Below are 18361 nucleotides of genomic sequence, written 5' to 3'. Positions count from 1 at the left end.
TATCAGCCCAGGTTTCACGCAAGGTTTATGCGGCCATATGTTAACCCCCCATCCCCACATGGAAGATGAGGAGGTGGAGGGGGATTTTAATCCTCCATTAAGATGCCTATTGTTTCCAAATGATCGTCCCTCATTGTGGTTACAAATGGTTCAAGTGACCGAAGATTTGCTAGGCGATAGACACAGGTGTTTGCCTTTTTACGTAGATAACCACAAGTCTCCTGTTTTGAAACTCAAAACCACTAATGAAAGAGGTATCTACTTTATCCCCAGGTCCTGGGCACGACTGCCCCAGGCCTTCCCAGATCCTCTTCATACCTTCCCAAACTCTATCCCTAAATCATCCCAGGTTTTTCCGTAGATTTCCCCCATATCTTCCCCAGCTCCTCTTTAGGTCTTCCCCAAGGTTCTCCCATGTACGGTATGTATTGAAAGAAAACGGTATTATCAACCCGCTTTTCACTCAAAAGAATATAAGGATATGGCCCGACTCCCACGTGAAAGATAGGTCGCTGAAGGAGTTTCTAAACGACTCATTAACATACCCCTTGTTCCGCCCCTCCGTTCTAAAACAGTGTGGTTAAGATTGGCCAAATGGCCAAGGAGTAATAACATAAGGGACAGACAAACACAGACTGACATACATCCACATACGCATACACAATACCTTCAAAAGCCTTAGGATAAAGAAGTCAGTCAAGTAAGATAATTAAATCAGAGAGAAGCAGAAAGTTGAGTTAAGGAAACAAATGTAGAATAAAGACTCCAGAAATGGCCCGCATATTTCATTGTCACATGTCGTATCATTTAGCTTTAAGTCCGCGCAACAGACGACGCCAGTGTGGTGTATAGTGTCTGCTAGCATCATTTCCATCTTTGCTCGAGCAATTTTGGATTCGAGTGTCCATTTCTTTGGACAGTGCATTTTCGTAAGCATTAGTTAACCATTATTATCCACGATTGTGTCTCGTAGCTAATGATTGACATTTATTATATATATATATATATATATATATATATATATATATATATATATATATATATATATATATATATATATATATATATATATATAGCCTTCTTGTTCACTGAATAGAAATTTTCAATATTGCTGATATTACTGATGTAACAGCCATAAAAACACATGCTCTGAATTCTTAATCTTCCATGAACTACTGTTACAGTCGGTTAAGTTCAACAAGTACAGTGTCCTCAAAAACCCATCCCCCTTTCCCCAACCCTCATACTTTTTCAAAGGCGATGTCACACTTGCATTTTAGTACTTTGTCATCTCTCATTTGGCCTTGATTACCATCTGTAGATGTCTGAGTATGGAACTGGCAAGATTCCTGAAGTATTCTAGATTTATGTTTTAGTTCTATTAAGGTCTTGATATCCTGAATGAGGCCAGGCATTGATGATTGATGCAGGAAGCAGCCGCCTGTTAGTTCGTTCTGGGCACCCAGTACGCTTAGAAATCTCACAAGTACTCACTTTTCCTTGCTTCCAGGCGAGATATCGGGCTTCCTTCTCAGTCCTACACTGGGGGAGGACATTGTATTTTTGCGGACACTCTGTACTGCAGAATGTCCCTGAAAACTGAAAAAAGTACTCGAAACACACAAAAACAATACTTTTTTCCCCGTACCTTTTGTGCTGGCGTTATGGTTTACTTTGTATTACAATATTGAATATAGGATAATGTTTGTGCGCGTGACGTGGGAGAGTGGGTCAGGCTCCCTGCGGCTGGAAAGCTGGTTTTATTTATTTTATGGACATTTTTTTTTTTTTTCTTTCGTTGAAGGACAATACTGGCCTTGTTTATTGGCCGCGGCTCAGTAATGGCACCAGCATTGATGAATGACGAGACGGGGGTTTCACGATCGTTCATCTTTAACATGCATGCCGTTTGATATGCTTTCATGTGACGTCGCTCTATTGTTGTCGAAGTTGAGCCTTGGAGGAGGGTATAAGTGGTTCTCTAGTCAGGTGGAAGGCGACGCCTTCGAAGAGAATCTCATAGTTACGTCAATGTTACTTGTTACATTCATATTTTGTGTCGTAAGGGCAGTTTTACACCTATCAATATATTCACAAGCTAGGTGGGGAGATGGGGGTCAAGAGTCATTGTACGAACCTGTGTGATCATCGCTGAACACTGGTGGACACATTTGACCTCTTGAATTTAAGAGCATATATTTGCGTGTGTTTTGTTTAAGTCTATACAAATTTAGAAAACCAATATTTCTTTGTACACTTCTAGGTAGAGAGAGGTCATGAAAAAGTGAAGTGTAAACACATTAGAATGAAAGTTGGCATATTGGTGTTGTATATATGCCCATGACTCCCTTTCTGGGATGTACTGGAGCTTCGAGGTTGCACTACCGTCAGAAGCAAGGAAACGTTAGACTGCTTCATTGATAAGCTGTATCATTGTTTACTTGAAGGTTGCTGGATACGACCATTCCACAGTTTGCTCAGTGCATCACCTGCCAACTCTGCCTCTTTGTAGATGTACCTGTAATATCATCATGTCTGGTGATTTTAAAGGATGTGTGAGACATTAGGTGGCTTACTCTTTATGATGATCCAACAAATCAGCCGACAATGTTGAGTTTTATGTTTCCATGATCCGAGCTTCCTTAAGGGAGAATGGCAAAGCGGGACTTTTTTTGAGAGTATAAAGATCTTAGATAATGTATAATGATGGACCCTAAAGGAAAGTTATATATAAGAACTATTATTTTCCTCGTGCATACAAAATATTCTGGAAGTTCCATATACTAAATCTGTTACTCGTTGAAGTCAACTTGGCATCATTGTATTGTGTAGAATTTTGCTGTTTTTTTTTTATTTGGATGTTGAATGTTACTAACAAGATTAGATATAGCTTTCGTACAGAGTTAAGTTTATCATAAGACCAATGATCACATTTAGATATAGAATCATGCTTGATACTGAACGGCTGATGGCAAAAATCAACGTGGTTTTGTTCGATGAAACAAAAGAAATAAGCTTTTCCAGGTCGAGAAAATTTTCGTTATCACCAACATATGTTTTCCTGTCAGGAAACATGATTGTTTCATTGGTCACTAGTGCAGCACGTATTTTCATGGCCTTGTTTCAGTATGAATGAACCAAGTCAAAGAGTAACTGAATGAAACCTAGTGGATATCAAAATAGGACGAAGCTATTTTTGCTTCGTAGGACTAAAGGAGTTTGTATGAATGTAAAGATATATAAAATCAGTTGTAATTTTGTACATGCAGTAATGTATACCGTTTAGCTCGTGTGTGTCTGTGGAGGGGATTCCGTACTTTCCTTTATATACATTATTGTATCTCCTGTCTGTTTGACATTTGAGCATTAAGCACCCTCTTGTGTCAGACGAAAGAGCGTGCAGAAATAACTCTTATTTGAATATTTTTTCCTTACAGAGACCATTGTCCTTCAGCGCTCATTTGTCTGAAAGGAACCTCGTTGTGGTTTCAGTATTCATTAGCCTAAAAGTAATACGCTCAGGTTCCCTTGCTCAAATATGTGAAGAGGCGTTCCTTTGGTCACAAGAGTCTGAAGGGGAGTTGATTCAGGTTCTAGTGCTCATCATTCCATAGGGATGTACGTTCAGGTTTCTCTGCTCATTAGTCTGAATAGGGTACATGTAGTCTGAAGGAGACTGGGACCTGAAGAACCATTGAAAAGCCCTTACAAGTATATGCTTGATAGTTCGTACCCTCTAGCAGGATTACTGTTCATTATCTCAAAAGTGACGCAAAATGTTTATGCTGTGTTTGCGGTTCTTTTGAAAATGGAAGGCAAAATCTGATTTTAAGTGAAAACTATCAAACGGCTGTAAGAGTGAAAGAATTTGGAACAAAAAAAAAGGCCTTGGAAAACACCCAAGTCACGCTTCTCACTTAAGCCTCTAGGGAGAACGTACTGGAAAATGTCAACAACAAGCATTTCATCACAGTTGGCGCATCAGGGGGAGAGCGAGAAAAAAAAAAACTGTTTGGAAAGCGAAGCTGTTTGGTTATACAAATATTAATTTCTAGCTCTTATGCATTTGGGTGTGTCACTTACGCTAAGGTGGCTACCTTAGTATAGCGGATGAAAGTACACTGCGAACATACGGTCTATAGTTTCGGTTCGCACAGGAGAAATATTGTGCACTACATAGTTTGAACAGACAGATGACCATAACGGCCAGCATTTTGTTAAGGGCATTTTTTTTTAACAGCATAAAAGCGGGAAAAAGGATATATATCTGCTCCGCTTTAGTTTACGTCCTATCTGAATTTTTAAGGGGTTTGGATATTACTTGCTGTGTTTCTAGTAATACTCTCGCCTGAGTTTCTCTGCAATTTTTTTATAGCAAGATTGAGAGATGAATTGCTGGGACCTATTTTTCCTAAAAAAAAAAAAAAAATTGTTCGTTGTTGGTGAAGGGCGTGTAGCTGGGAAAATATGCCGGATGAACTTTGTACACACATGGATACAATTTTTCATTACACACATGGGTACAATTTTTCATTGATTTTCTCTGTTTTGTTTCAGAGGCGATGGCGGTGCCTGGTGAAGGAGGAGCACCAGGGTATGGTGGTGGTATGGCGGGAGACGGTCGGCTACTGGTGGCCGACCTCAGGCATCATAACTTCGATGCCATACGCTTTGCCTCCTACCGCACTGCGGCCAAACTCCGCTTTGTTCAGAAGAAAACTAATAGTAATTCATTCCTATATAATTGCCGTGTTCTTTTATGTGTGCATGGATGTATTTCTTCTCTTAAGGGAGGGAGATGTTCCCGATGGCACTGTGCTATTCGTATGGTACTCGGAGGGCTTGATTGTACATTGTAGTTTGTACCTTACTTGGAGTTCAACAGTCACGGAGTACCCATAACTCGAACCTTTAGTTTTTACGGTACTTGGAGGGAATTCAATAGTCATAAAGCACCCATAATTTGAACTCGTAGTTTGTACGGTACTTGGAGGGAGTCCTAGAGCACCCATAACTTGAACCCTTTCTAATATTGTACATATCAACTTATTGTTTGCTGTCAACACTCGTGGTTTCATCACTTCTAACATTTACCCACATGTTTGATATTATTATTATAGAACTTTTGTAACACGCTTCTTTTATGTATTACATGTCATGGCCTCTTGTTTGTTGTCAACACTCGTGGTTTCATTACTTATTGCATTCATCCACTTGTTTGATATTATTATTATTATTATTATTATTATTATTATTATTATTATTATAGAACTTTTGTAACGCGCTTCTTTTATGTATTACTTGTCATGGCCTCTGATTTTACTTCTCTTCATCTTTCCATGAACCTTGGACTTTTTTCCGTGATTGGAAAGTTTATGACCTGTAACTTCTTATTGTAATTCCTCCCTCATTTCAGGTACCATCTGTGTTTTCTTACTCCTAGACCTTCTTCATATTGCTTGTGCATTTTCAGTTGTATTTGGCAAACGTGTGCGTGCATCCTTTGTCTGTGTCTTCATGCTGATGTGTACACCATGGTTTTTGCGTACATATATTAAAATTAACCTTTTATTCACATTTACTCTTAACTTTCTTCTTTCACACACTTTACCAAACTCAGTCACCAGCTTCTGCAGTTTCTCACATGAATCAGCCACCAGCGCTGTATCATCAGTGAACAACAACTGACTCACTCCCCAAGCTCTCTCATCCACAACAGATTGCATACTTGCCCCTCTTTCCAAAACTCTTGCATTCACCTCCCTAACAACCCCATCCATAAACAAATTAAACAACCATGGAGACATCACACACCCCTGCCACAAACCTACATTCACTGAGAACCAATCACTTTCTTCCTACACGTACACATGCCTTACATCCTCGATAAAAACTTTTCACTGCTTCCAACAACTTGCCTCCCACACCATATATTCTTAATACCTTCCGCAGAGCATCTCTATCAACTCTATCATATGCCTTCTCCAGATCCATAAATGCTACATACAAATCCATTTGCTTTTCTAAGTATTTTTCACATTCTTCAAAGCAAACACCTGATCCACACATCCTCTACCACTTCTGAAACCACACTGCTCATCCCCAATCTGATGCTCTGTACATGCCTTCACCCTCTCAATCAATCAGTCAATTGGGAGGTAAGTTTGAATGGAGAAAAACTGGAGGAAGTAAAGTGTTTTAGATATCTGGGAGTGGATCTGGCAGCAGATGGAACCATGGAAGCGGAAGTGAATCATAGGGTGGGGGAGGGGGCGAAAATTCTGGGAGCCTTGAAGATTGTTTGGAAATCGAGAACATTATCTCGGAAAGCAAAAATGGGTATGTTTGAAGGAATGGTGGTTCCAACAATGGTGTATGGCTGCGAGGCATGGGCTATGGATAGAGTTGCGCGTAGGAGGGTGGATGTGCTGGAAATGAGATGTTTGAGGACAATATGTGGTGTGAGGTGGTTTGATCGAGTAAGTAATGTAAGGGTAAGAGAGATGTGTGGAAATAAAAAGAGTGTGGTTGAGAGAGCAGAAGAGGGTGTTTAGAAATGGTTTGGTCACATCGAGAGAATGAGTGAGGAAAGATTGACCAAGATGATATATGTGTCGGAGGTGGAGGGAACGAGGAGAAGTGGGAGACCAAATTGGAGGTGGAAAGGTGGAGTGAAAAAGATTTTGAGGGATCGGGGCCTGAACATGCAGGAGGGTGAAAGGCATGCAAGGAATAGAGTGAATTGGAACGATGTGGTATACCGGGGTCGATGTGCTGTCAATGGATTGAACCAGGGCATGTGAAGTGTCTGGGGTAAACCATGGAAAGTTGTGTGGGGCCTGGATGTGGAAAGGGAGCTGTGGTTTTGGTGCATTATTACATGACAGCTAGAGACTGAGCGTGAAGGAATATGGCCTTTGTTGTCTTTTCCTAGCGCTACCTCGCACACATGAGGGGGGAGGGTGTTGTTATTCCATGGGTGGCGATGGGAATGAATAGAGGCAGACAGTATGAAGTATGTACATGTGTATATATGTATATGTCTCTGTGTGTATATATATGTGTACATTGAGATGTATAGGTATGTATATTTGCGTGTGTGGACGTGTGTGTATATACATGTGTGTGTGGGTGGGTTGGGCCATTCTTTCGTCTGTTTCCTTGCGCTACCTCGCTAACGCGGGAGACAGCGACAAAGTAAAATATAATATATAATATATTAAAATTATGTGAATATAGACTTGTAACTTCATACTTAAATTGTGTGAATATAGATTTGTAACTTCATACTTGAATTATGTGAATATAGATTTGTAACTTCATACACACATGATGTGGGTATGTGTGTTTTTATTGTGCATGAAAAAAAGATTGTTTTGTGATGTCTATGTTGCATGTCTTTGATCTATGTATATGGTATGATTTGATATTTTTTTTTTTTTTATTCTTTTAAACAGTGCACCGCGTTGACATTTGGAACATTATCGAGGCTTTCCGGGAAAATGGTCTCAACACCTTGGAACCACACACTGAAGTCAAGGTTTGTTCAGTTGAAGTTTTAATTAAATTCCTGTTTCTTTTTTTTTTCTAAATCTCATTTAGGATATTAATGCATCATGATTTGATTATGAGAGGAAAAATAAAAGTTTTGTATCTTGCTTTTGGTTATTGCGCTGCCTGTTATGAGATTTTCCATTACTTGCATCATGATATTGTACAACCAACAGAAGGCAAACTTTCATTAAAGTAAATAGAACAATGTTAAGATAGTGCTAGCAATAGTTACATATCGCTCCTCAGTACTAGTAATAGTTACATGTCGCTTTAAGTACTAGTAATAGTTACAAGTCGCTCCTAGCACTAGAATAACTACATATCGCTCCTAGTTAAGATAGTAGTAGTAATAGTTAATATCGCTCTTAAGTACTAATAGTAGTTACATATTGCTCCTAGCATTAGTAATAGTTACATGTCACTCCTAGTACTAGTAATAGTTACATATCGCTTCTAAGAAACTCTGGGAAATGTAGGAATGGTTACTAGATGCAATTATTATTAGGTAACAGAGTAGTGATTCTTTCCACGGGGAACCTTTGTCTTGTGTTTTGGGGGTATAGAGTCTCAGCAGATGCAGATGACACTTTGGATTTGAGGAACCTGTGGATTTAGGAAGCCCTACTAGCATCCTAAAATTGTATGTGCTGGTTCATATGGCTAATTGGAATAGATTATGAAGCTAGTAAATTGGACATTTTTGTAGGGATGAATATTTGAAATATTTTGAATTTGCGTGAAATATAGCTGTGGTTTGGAAACACTAAGCTGAAATTAGGTAAAGGATATAAAGTCAATGTTTTGAGAATGTGGAGATAGGTATGGGAAGGAAGGGGTAAGATTTTTTTTATATCAAATCCAAATAAGACAAGTATCACCCCTTACTTCAAGAGGCTTATAGATTTGTTAGATTAATTATAACCAGTTTGGTCACCTTGAGGAGACATAAATTTTCGAGATATAGTCTAACAGTAACAACAATAAATGTGCATGAAGTATGGTAACCTAGAAGGAGAGGGAATGACAGCCAGGTTTGCCTACACTGTAAAGGAAAAGGCAAGAATGGACATATGTATATCTTTCAGATTCATCACCGGGTTTGATGATAACATTTTAGCAGTTTCTCTTTTCAGTGAGAAACTGATAAACTAGAAGATACATTAATGAATTAGAAGAGGAAAATTAAAAATTACATGAAGAATCCTTTCGTAAAAGTTTAGTAATGGATAACTGAAACAAGCAAAGTGGAGGTTTGAATGCATTGGCCATAAAAAGATTATATGATATTAAAAAAGAGAAGGATCCCACAAGTGTAAAAACTCCCTTCCAGCATGCATAAATTGGTAATCTTAAATTGGTTTCAACATATATAAGCAATAATATGTACTATCTTTTACATAATGAATGCAAAGCAATGATATGGTAAATGGAATGAAATGTTTAATTCAAATCTCTCCATTATACTAGCCAAAGATAGTGTAGAAAAACAATTTTGAAAATCATAATGCTGAGATATTATATAATAAGTTCATGTGGGTTTGTTTTTAGATCTTTTAATGGAAAAGTGAATAGTAAGACCTTTGGCAGAGGTAGTAAAAAGAGACCTGGGATACTAAGAAGTTATATTTTATTGTTTCACATAGCAGAGCCATTCTCTAACATTTATTGGTTTCTTTCATGGAACAGAATGAAGTAGAAAGTGAGTGAAGCAAGCTAAAGCTGTGGGCGCTTCAATGCCAAAGCTGCTGGAAGGCCCATACATCCTTTGTTAGGATAGTTTAGAAGACAACACAAAAAGATCTGTGGCCATAACTGTTCCCATTTGCTAATCCAACCACCCACCCATTATGTAAAAGACAAGGGCATATAGAAAATACAAGAGGTATATGGTATGTTTTTGGAGTCAACATTTGACAGATGAATTTTATTCTTAACCCATGGAAGGGGTGACTGCCATGGCCAGATATTCCAACCCCAGATATGCCATAGTTGTTTTAGGCACAAAAGAATATGTGACAGACTTACTGACAGTTTCTGTTGATTAGCAAGTGGTTTATGCTTCATTTATGGGTATGTGTGAGGTTACTAAAAGGGAACTTACCTTATCTGAGGTCTACCACAATTTCTTTGTATATAAATCAGCATTCTTTGATGAACTATACTTTATGAATGTAGAGTGAAGATTTTTTTTTTTTTTTTTTTTTTTTATACTTTGTCGCTGTCTCCCGCGTTTGCGAGGTAGCGCGAGGAAACAGACGAAAGAAATGGCCCAACCCCCATACACACGTACATACACACGTCCACACACGCAAATATACATACCTACACAGCTTTCCATGGTTTACCCCAGACGCTTCACATGCCTTGATTCAATCCACTGACAGCACGTCAACCCCTGTATACCACATCGCTCCAATTCACTCTATTCCTTGCCCTTCTTTCACCCTCCTGCATGTTCAGGCCCCGATCACACAAAATCTTTTTCACTCCATCTTTCCACCTCCAATATGGTCTCCCTCTTCTCCTCGTTCCCTCCACCTCCGACACATATATCCTCTTGGTCAATCTTTCCTCACTCTTTCTCTCCATGTGCCCAAACCATTTCAAAACACCCTCTTCTGCTCTCTCAACCACGCTCTTTTTATTTCCACACATCTCTCTTACCCTTACGTTACTTACTCGATCAAACCACCTCACACCACACATTGTCCTCAAACATCTCATTTCCAGCACATCCATCCTCCTGCGCACAACTCTATCCATAGCCCACGCCTCGCAACCATACAACATTGTTGGAACCACTATTCCTTCAAACATACCCATTTTTGCTTTCCGAGATAATGTTCTCGACTTCCACACATTTTTCAAGGCTCCCAAAATTTTCGCCCCCTCCCCCACCCTATGATCCACTTCCGCTTCCATGGTTCCATCCGCTGACAGATCCACTCCCAGATATCTAAAACACTTCACTTCCTCCAGTTTTTCTCCATTCAAACTCACCTCCCAATTGACTTGACCCTCAACCCTACTGTACCTAATAACCTTGCTCTTATATTTATGTACAACTACTTTTCTAATGGCAGGTTTCCCGGTTGGAGACGCTAATATCAACTCTGTACCACAGCTTAAATAAGAGACTTCCAGTGGGGCAGCATGTTGTTATTGAGTCATCTACTTCCATACTTCTGAACTGGTTGTTATCAGCATATGACAGGTTAGTAGTATTCAGCTCTTGTTTTTAGATAATCTTTATAGAAGAAAGGTATCCTATTGTAGTCTGACTTGTCCATAGTTGTGGAGTACATACCTTTAGCAGCTAATAGTATATTGTAAGAGGTGGCATGCTGTAAGGAAATTCTTTCTCTTTGTAATAGTCAGTAAAACAGCTTTCTAGTAGTGGTCAACATAGTAGAATACCATGTGAAATTATCATTTCATTATAGAACCAGACAAGAATATTATTGATTCCATGATACAGATTTTTTGAAATACTGTTAAGCTTGTTCTGCTTGTATACTTGCTTCACCTTAAAAGTACTAAATCAGTATAATAGATAAGATGTAAACCTAGGTAGGAATAGAAAATTGAGGCTTGGTTGCCTAGGAAAATGATGGAATGGAAGGAATGGTCTTTCTCATTATAATGGGTGAGTTAAAGCCATGCTGACCTTCCTAACAAATTGGGAGGACAGCCAATCATGTAGAAGTCTCATTTGTATTGGTTGTTTACATAAGACTGGAACTCTGAGTAAGAAGTACAGTATCTTTTCATACTCTGCCTGTGTCTGCTGTTTTATTTTTTTCAACTGTAAGAAATGGAGGGATTATTACACAATGGTAGTGTGTGTTTTTCTTAGTTTCTTGAGTAGATTTCTTTGTTAAGTCTCTGCAATGCTGTGCAGTTGTCTGGGTTGGCCAGTCCTGGTATGGTTCTCTGTATGATTTATGCAGGTATTTCCCCAGAGAATAAGATAGATAGCTTAAAGCTAAGGACATCGTAGTTCCTGACACAGTGCAGGCTTATTGTGGTTGAGCTTTACACACTGTTTGCTGTCAGGCATCTGATATTATTTGTATATTAGCACTTCGCCTTCTAGTATTTTGCATAGTATAGATATTAGGATAATTGCTGAGTCTTACACTTTGAATTACAATCATTTTATCATCACCCTCATGAGAAGGGGAGACAGGCTTCTTGGATTAGTTTGATCATCTTGCTTCCCCAAGAGTTCATATAATGCTTGGTTATCCTTTAGTTGAATGTAATTGTGGACTTGATAAGTAAAACTGTGGTTGGATTTACAGTAACAAGTACGTGAGATATTCCAACAAAAAAAAGATATGCCTTCCTGTTGCAGATAATACCAATGATAATTTCTGATAGGAGACCTGGCCTATGTTTACAGTTGCTTACATTTTAAGCTGACCCTTTGCAACCTCATCAGCAACAGCAACATGAGTGAAAGGTATACATTAGATACTCAGCAGTGAATGATAATGAAATACAGCTCTCTCTTAAAAACAGTTCATATAATCTGATGATGAAATTCAGGATGTAATCTTATGTGAGCGAGAAGTGCCAGTCTGTGAAATGGTACACTTAAAGCTGAGGGTTATGTTTTGAACAGTATACTATACCAAGATGGATTATATCAATTTTAAACTTATCCAGACTTATAATCCAAGAGATAATATCATTTACCATAACAGGAAAATCTGTAACCCAGCATGATATCTGGAAATACAGTATATACATGGTAAGTAAAGGATGCTTATGTTGGCAAACAAATGAAAAAGGATGGGCCTTAATATAAGGGAGGGATGCAGGAAAAAATGGAGGATTTACATCTTTGTAATGAATGTTCCCCTCGTTGGACATTGTTTTACCAATATTGGCACCAGGAAAACGGAATCATGTAAATGTGAAATTTCTTTCAGTCATGGAAGGTGGCATGGGATATTAGTCTACACCTGCAATAACCTTCCTGGCTGTGGATACGACCCTGTACTTATACTTTAGCAAGGCTAGTGCTCATCTCATGACCTGATTATTGATAGATTTTGAGGTTTGGTTAAAATATAAAAAAAAGCATGATCACAATGCAGAGGGAAGTGCTTGCTAATTCAGTCAGTGTGAAATTATGTAATATCCCCATATACACTAGCCAAGCATTCACTCTCAGTCATAATATTTTATTTGCACATGCCAGAAATTAAACTCACAATTCTACTTTAGTGTCACATTGTGCTTAGTGCTCTTTTCAAGTGCTGATCCTTTCTCACAGTTGGGGTGAATGAGAATGGTGATTTTGCTTGTCACACACTACTGTTACATGCATGCTCCTTTGGTCTCCATGTTCCACTACATTCTCTTCGAGCTATTTCTTTATATTCCTGAAGTTGTTAAAGAGTTCATTTTATACTTCAGATAGGGGTCATTGTCAGGCATGTTTCCCATATGTCTCTGGTATTGGACAGAAAACTAGGAGCCTTATGAAGCCAACAACTTCATCTCATATCCATCCTAGAGAATATCAGACCACCTGTTCTTAGAATTAGATTAATTTTTTTTTTCATAACTAACTGGCTTTCCCACCTAAGCAAGGTAGTGTCAGGAAAAAACAGACAGTGCACTCATTTATGGAGATTTTTTTATGTAGTCATATATGATACACCAATACTAAAGCCTGCCAGCAACGGCCATGCCCCGTAGTTTATTTTGAGTACTTCCTATTCTGATTCTACCCACTAACAACAAATGGCTCTCCCTCCTCCCCGTATACCACACTGATCAAGTTCAGTCTGTACCATGCATGCCTCTTGTACCTATGAATATGTAAGAGAATCTTTTGTGATTGTTAAAAACAAGTACAAGGACACATAGGGCCAGCAAAGAGAGGAAAGTCTTGCCCAGAAATACTTAGGTGATACAAGTCAATGCTATTGTCTTTTTGCTTCATATTCCACTAACTTGCTTTCTGTAAGAGGACTAATCCCAGTGATATTTGATGTTATTGAGGATAATCATTATTATTCAACTTTTGTAATTGTTAAAGGTTAACTAGTCCTTATAATCTGCCAGCAAAGGCCTTAAAGCTCCACATTTTATTCAAGATCCAGAGAGCTGTTCATTACTATTACACATCCCATCCACACTGGCCAGAGATCAGTAACTTAAGATGCAAGTGATATTAGAACACTGCTGTTAGGTACAGCCTAACTAGTTTTGATTTAGTTGACCAAAATTCAAGTAGAATTAATACATTTGGCTCTGATATTTACTTGCAGGTACAACCTATGAGGTTACTTACTAGTTCTAATGAAAACTTGGTTTTGATGTAGCTGACCAAGATTTCCTTCCCCTGAAACCAGGGATATCCTAATAGAGAACCTTGGATGTGCAGTCCAGACACAATGCTTACTGTCCCTGAGGTTCTGATTTACTTAACTGGCAGGACTAGTGAATAGATTCAGATAGTATTCAAAGAAATGAGTATCCTGCACCCCCAGACACCAAGAAATGTTTAAAGGAGAGTTAATATCCTAATAGCCTAGAAGAGTGGAAAGAAGAAATAGTATCCTGAACTGTCAGCATTCTGGGTGTTCATTAGTGAGACTGTTATGCAACATATACAGTCTATGGTATATTGTGACATGGGCCATTTTTCCAGTCTGTCCTATATAGATCTACTCATGTAGTTTGCTGTCTAACCACATGTAAGTCCTGCCTCAGTTCTACTTGGGTTTCAGTCAGAATATGCTTCATTTGAAAGAAGACTGTATTTCATACTGAAACCCAGCATCTCTCCTGACATGGGCATCAGCAGACCTGAGGGAGACAGTCATAAACCATCCCTGGTACCTCATGATGAAGACATTGTTTCTCACAGATTGATACCACTCACCTGTCTCTTTCACCTCTCTTATTGGTTTGCTTGACTATTAGAGAATCAACTTGCTTCTTATCAACTCCAGGTAGAGTCCCACCATGTTGTATCCCTATGTTGGAACCACACCCATGCCAGTCTTTCTTTATGTTAGCTGAGATGGCATGGACAAATGAGGCCCTAATCAAGGCTATCTCATTAATGCTATATGTATATATATATATATATATATATATATATATATATATATATATATATATATATTTTTTTTTTTTTTTTTCATACTGTTCGCTATTTCCCGCGATAGCGAGGTAGCGTTAAGAACAGAGGACTGGGCCTTTGAGGGAATATCCTCACCTGGACCTCTCCTCTGTTCCTTCTTTTGGAAAAAAAACAAAAAAAAAAACGAGAGGGGAGGATTTCCAGCCCCCCGCTCCCTTCCCTTTTAGTCGCCTTCTACGACACGCAGGGAATATGTGGGAAGTATTCTTTCTCCCCTATATATATATATATATATATATATATATATATATATATATATATATATATTATCCCTGGGGATAGGGGATTAAGAATACTTCCCACGTATTCCCTGCGTGTCGTAGAAGGCGACTAAAAGGGGAGGGAGCGGGGGGCTGGAAATCCTCCCCTCTCGTGTTTTTTTTTTTTTTTTTTTTTTTTTTTTTTTTTTTTCAAAAGAAGGAACAGAGAATTGGGCCAGGTGAGGGTATTCCCTCAAAGGCCCAGTCCTCTGTTCTTAACGCTACCTCGCTAATGCGGGAAATGGCGAATAGTTTGAAAGAAAAAAGAAAGAAATATATATATACAGGAATATATAATTTTTTCATACATATTCACCATTTCTTAGCTTCGTCTCTTTGATGTATATCAATTGACTGTTATAGTTCTCGTGTCTCCCCTGATGATGTGATTATTAAACGAAAGTGCACTTGGGAACTTATCATGTTTCATTTTCCCCTTGGACTCATATGAATATATATAAACCCTATCCTGAGCTGATCAACCCTTAAGTAAGTTGGATGAACAGCTGGGGTTGACTGTGAACCAACTGCCACAACCAGGATTTAGACCTCTGCGCTTAACCCTGGGCAGTCAGGAACGCTAACCACCACATCAAGGAGGTTTTACTAGCAGCACAGTCATATCAGACAACTACTTCAATTAGCAGGCTACCTTGGGCCTCATCTGGGAAATCTCAAAATGTATTTTTCAAGAAACTTCCTGTTGACATTCTTCCCCTTAAATAGCTTCCTCTTACATTGTGTTGCTACAGTATAGACAAGACATATGGGCCTCACATCCTAAAGATGTATGCCTTTGAGCTAGAATAAGCTTTACCCATTTTGCCTTTCTAAAACCCCAAATATTTCTTTTTTCTTGAAAAGCACATTTGGTTCATCTCATCCATGTGAAAAAGACCACTCCAACCCTCATAATTATCACCTTATTGCTCTCACTTCTGCTATCTCAAGAGTTTTTTAACTTCTTCACTTGTTTTTTTTTACAAAGGTAGAATCTCATTCCTTTCTTTCTAGTCTCCAGCACATATTTTACTATACGGTGCTAGAATGTCATTCCCTTCTTTCTGATCTTCATTATAGTTTTCATTGTCCAGTATTAGGTTTACTGGTGGTCCTCTCCTGTGTGATCCACCGTTTGTCTTCCTTTCTTAGGGACTTTTGATAGATCATTTGTCGTAGCCCCTTGACATCTTTGAATCATTGACAGGCTATGGCACAAGTCTACTTACTAAGTTTCTTCTTTCAGCATTTATGCTTTTGTGTTTTATGACACCAAGGTTTCTTTTCCTGCCTTTAGATGCATTAACATGGTGTTTTCAGTGCAGGGTCTGCCAGTTACCTCTCCTATGTGACCCACCATTGGTCCCCCTTGCTATGGTGAATTTTCTGTTATATGACAGCATTTGATGTCTCCAAAGCACTGACAGTCTGTGCCATAAGTCTTTGCTTGCTGAACTTCCCTCCTTAAGCTTTTCTGCTCCTCTCTGTTCTCTGAGCCAAAGCTTTCATTCTAGTCCTTTCTCTGTGGGAGATTTTGATGAAGAATCATCATGTCTTCTAGTTTTCTATCTTATCTCTTACCCTCTTTCTTTCTTCAACCTTCAGACCTTTTCACTCTTAAGCCATCATTTCCACTCTACACTATTCAGCACCCTTTCCCACTACTCCTTACTTTGATACTCATCTTTTATTTGCACTGAACATATTTCTTCTCATGATTCAGACATGTTCAACATCATGTAGTTGGTAAACAGTAACTTAGTTCAATTCTAGGTCTCATTCATTTCTTGCTTTCCAGTTTCAGAATGTATCAACTCAGCCTTGCAATGACATAAACATGTTGAGCATAACCATGTTTTCCATTCTATCTTGGAAACTAACATAATCATCACAAAATTTGCTTCCCAAAAGCCCAGAGGTTTTTTTATTGGTGCTGCAATGATTCCTTCTGCAAGCAGCAATTCCAAATTTATTGGGGTCACATTTACCCACATATGGAGCACTGATACTGTATGGAGTATATGTGGGGTGGATAACTTTACATCTCTGCCTTAGCCACAGTGAAATCAAAAGCCTTCCACCTGCCTTAGCCACAGTGAAATCAAAAGCCTTCCACCTCATTAACTCCTGCTATCATATCTCTTCAACCTTTCCCTTTTCTCCATTGTAGTGTTACTTCCTTCCAACTGTCCTATAGTTATTCTTTCAGTCGCTGCTCTCATGAACTTTTCTTGCATCCCAGGCTCCACAGCATGCTTCTAGTTGCTTCTTCCCATAGCTTATGTTTGAAGGCCAGTCACGCAATTATTGATTATAAGGAAACCTTTTCTTGTGTAATGAAGCAACAGGATTCTCTTCAGTTGTTTGTCTTTCTTCTTATGATCTCTTAAAAGTTGGGTCTACATACACTTAATCTGCTCAGAGTAATCCATTTTTTATTGTTTTCTTGTGATACATATTATTTTACCTTTCATCGGAGATGATATATGTCATGTAAGTTTGAATGGAGAAAAACTGGAGGAAGTAAAGTGTTTTAGATATCTGGGAGTGGATCTGGCAGCGGATGGAACCATGGAAGCGGAAGTAGATCATAGGGTGGGGGAGGGGGCAAAAATCCTGGGAGCCTTGAAGAATGTGTGGAAGTCGAGAACATTATCTCGGAAAGCAAAAATGGGTATGTTTGAAGGAATAGTGGTTCCAACAATGTTGTATGGTTGCGAGGCGTGGGCTATGGATAGAGTTGTGCGCAGGAGGATGGCTGTGCTGGAAATGAGATGTTTGAGGACAATGTGTGGTGTGAGGTGGTTTGATCGAGTAAGTAACGTAAGGGTAAGAGAGATGTGTGGAAATAAAAAGAGCGTGGTTGAAAGAGCAGAAGAGGGTGTTTAGAAATGGTTTGGGCTCATGGAGAGAATGAGTGAGGAAAGATTGACCAAGAGGATATGTGTGTCAGAGGTGGAGGGAACGAGGAGAAGTGGGAGACCAAATTGGAGGTGGAAAGATGGAATGAAAAAGATTTTGAGTGATCGGGGCCTGAACATGCAGGAGGGTGAAAGGAGGGCAAGGAATAGAGTGAATTGGATCGATGTGGTATACCGGGGTTGACGTGCTGTCAGTGGATTGAATCAGGACATGTGAAGCGTCTGGGGTAAACCATGGAAAGCTGTGTAGGTATGTATATTTGCGTGTGTGGACGTATGTATACACATGTGTATGGGGGTGGGTTGGGCCATTTCTTTTGTCTGTTTCCTTGCGCTACCTCGCAAACGCAGGAGACAGCGACAAAGCAAAAAAAAAAAAAAAAAAAAAAAAAAATCTGCAATTAACAAAAAAAGAATCTCTGCCATTTGGACATGTCACTCACAAGCAACATTGATCT

At 38.9% G+C, this 18361-nt stretch overlaps 1 protein-coding gene across 3 annotated transcripts in view; it reads left to right on the top strand.

The window, feature by feature from the left end:
• Positions 1-18361, top strand: part of LOC139755889 (dystrobrevin beta-like) — a 167836-nt gene that overhangs the window by 69175 nt on the left and 80300 nt on the right. For all 3 annotated transcript variants that reach the window (XM_071674599.1, XM_071674598.1, XM_071674597.1), the window contains 3 exons: positions 4558-4725; positions 7458-7540; positions 10638-10768. In XM_071674599.1, the coding sequence (XP_071530700.1) occupies positions 4563-4725; positions 7458-7540; positions 10638-10768 (377 nt within the window). In that variant the 5' untranslated portion in view covers positions 4558-4562. The remainder of the gene's footprint in view (positions 1-4557; positions 4726-7457; positions 7541-10637; positions 10769-18361) is intronic.

Source organism: Panulirus ornatus, chromosome 20 (genome assembly GCF_036320965.1).
Source record: "Panulirus ornatus isolate Po-2019 chromosome 20, ASM3632096v1, whole genome shotgun sequence".
Lineage (NCBI taxonomy): Eukaryota > Metazoa > Arthropoda > Malacostraca > Decapoda > Palinuridae > Panulirus > Panulirus ornatus.
This window is presented reverse-complemented; position numbering and strand designations above follow the sequence as displayed.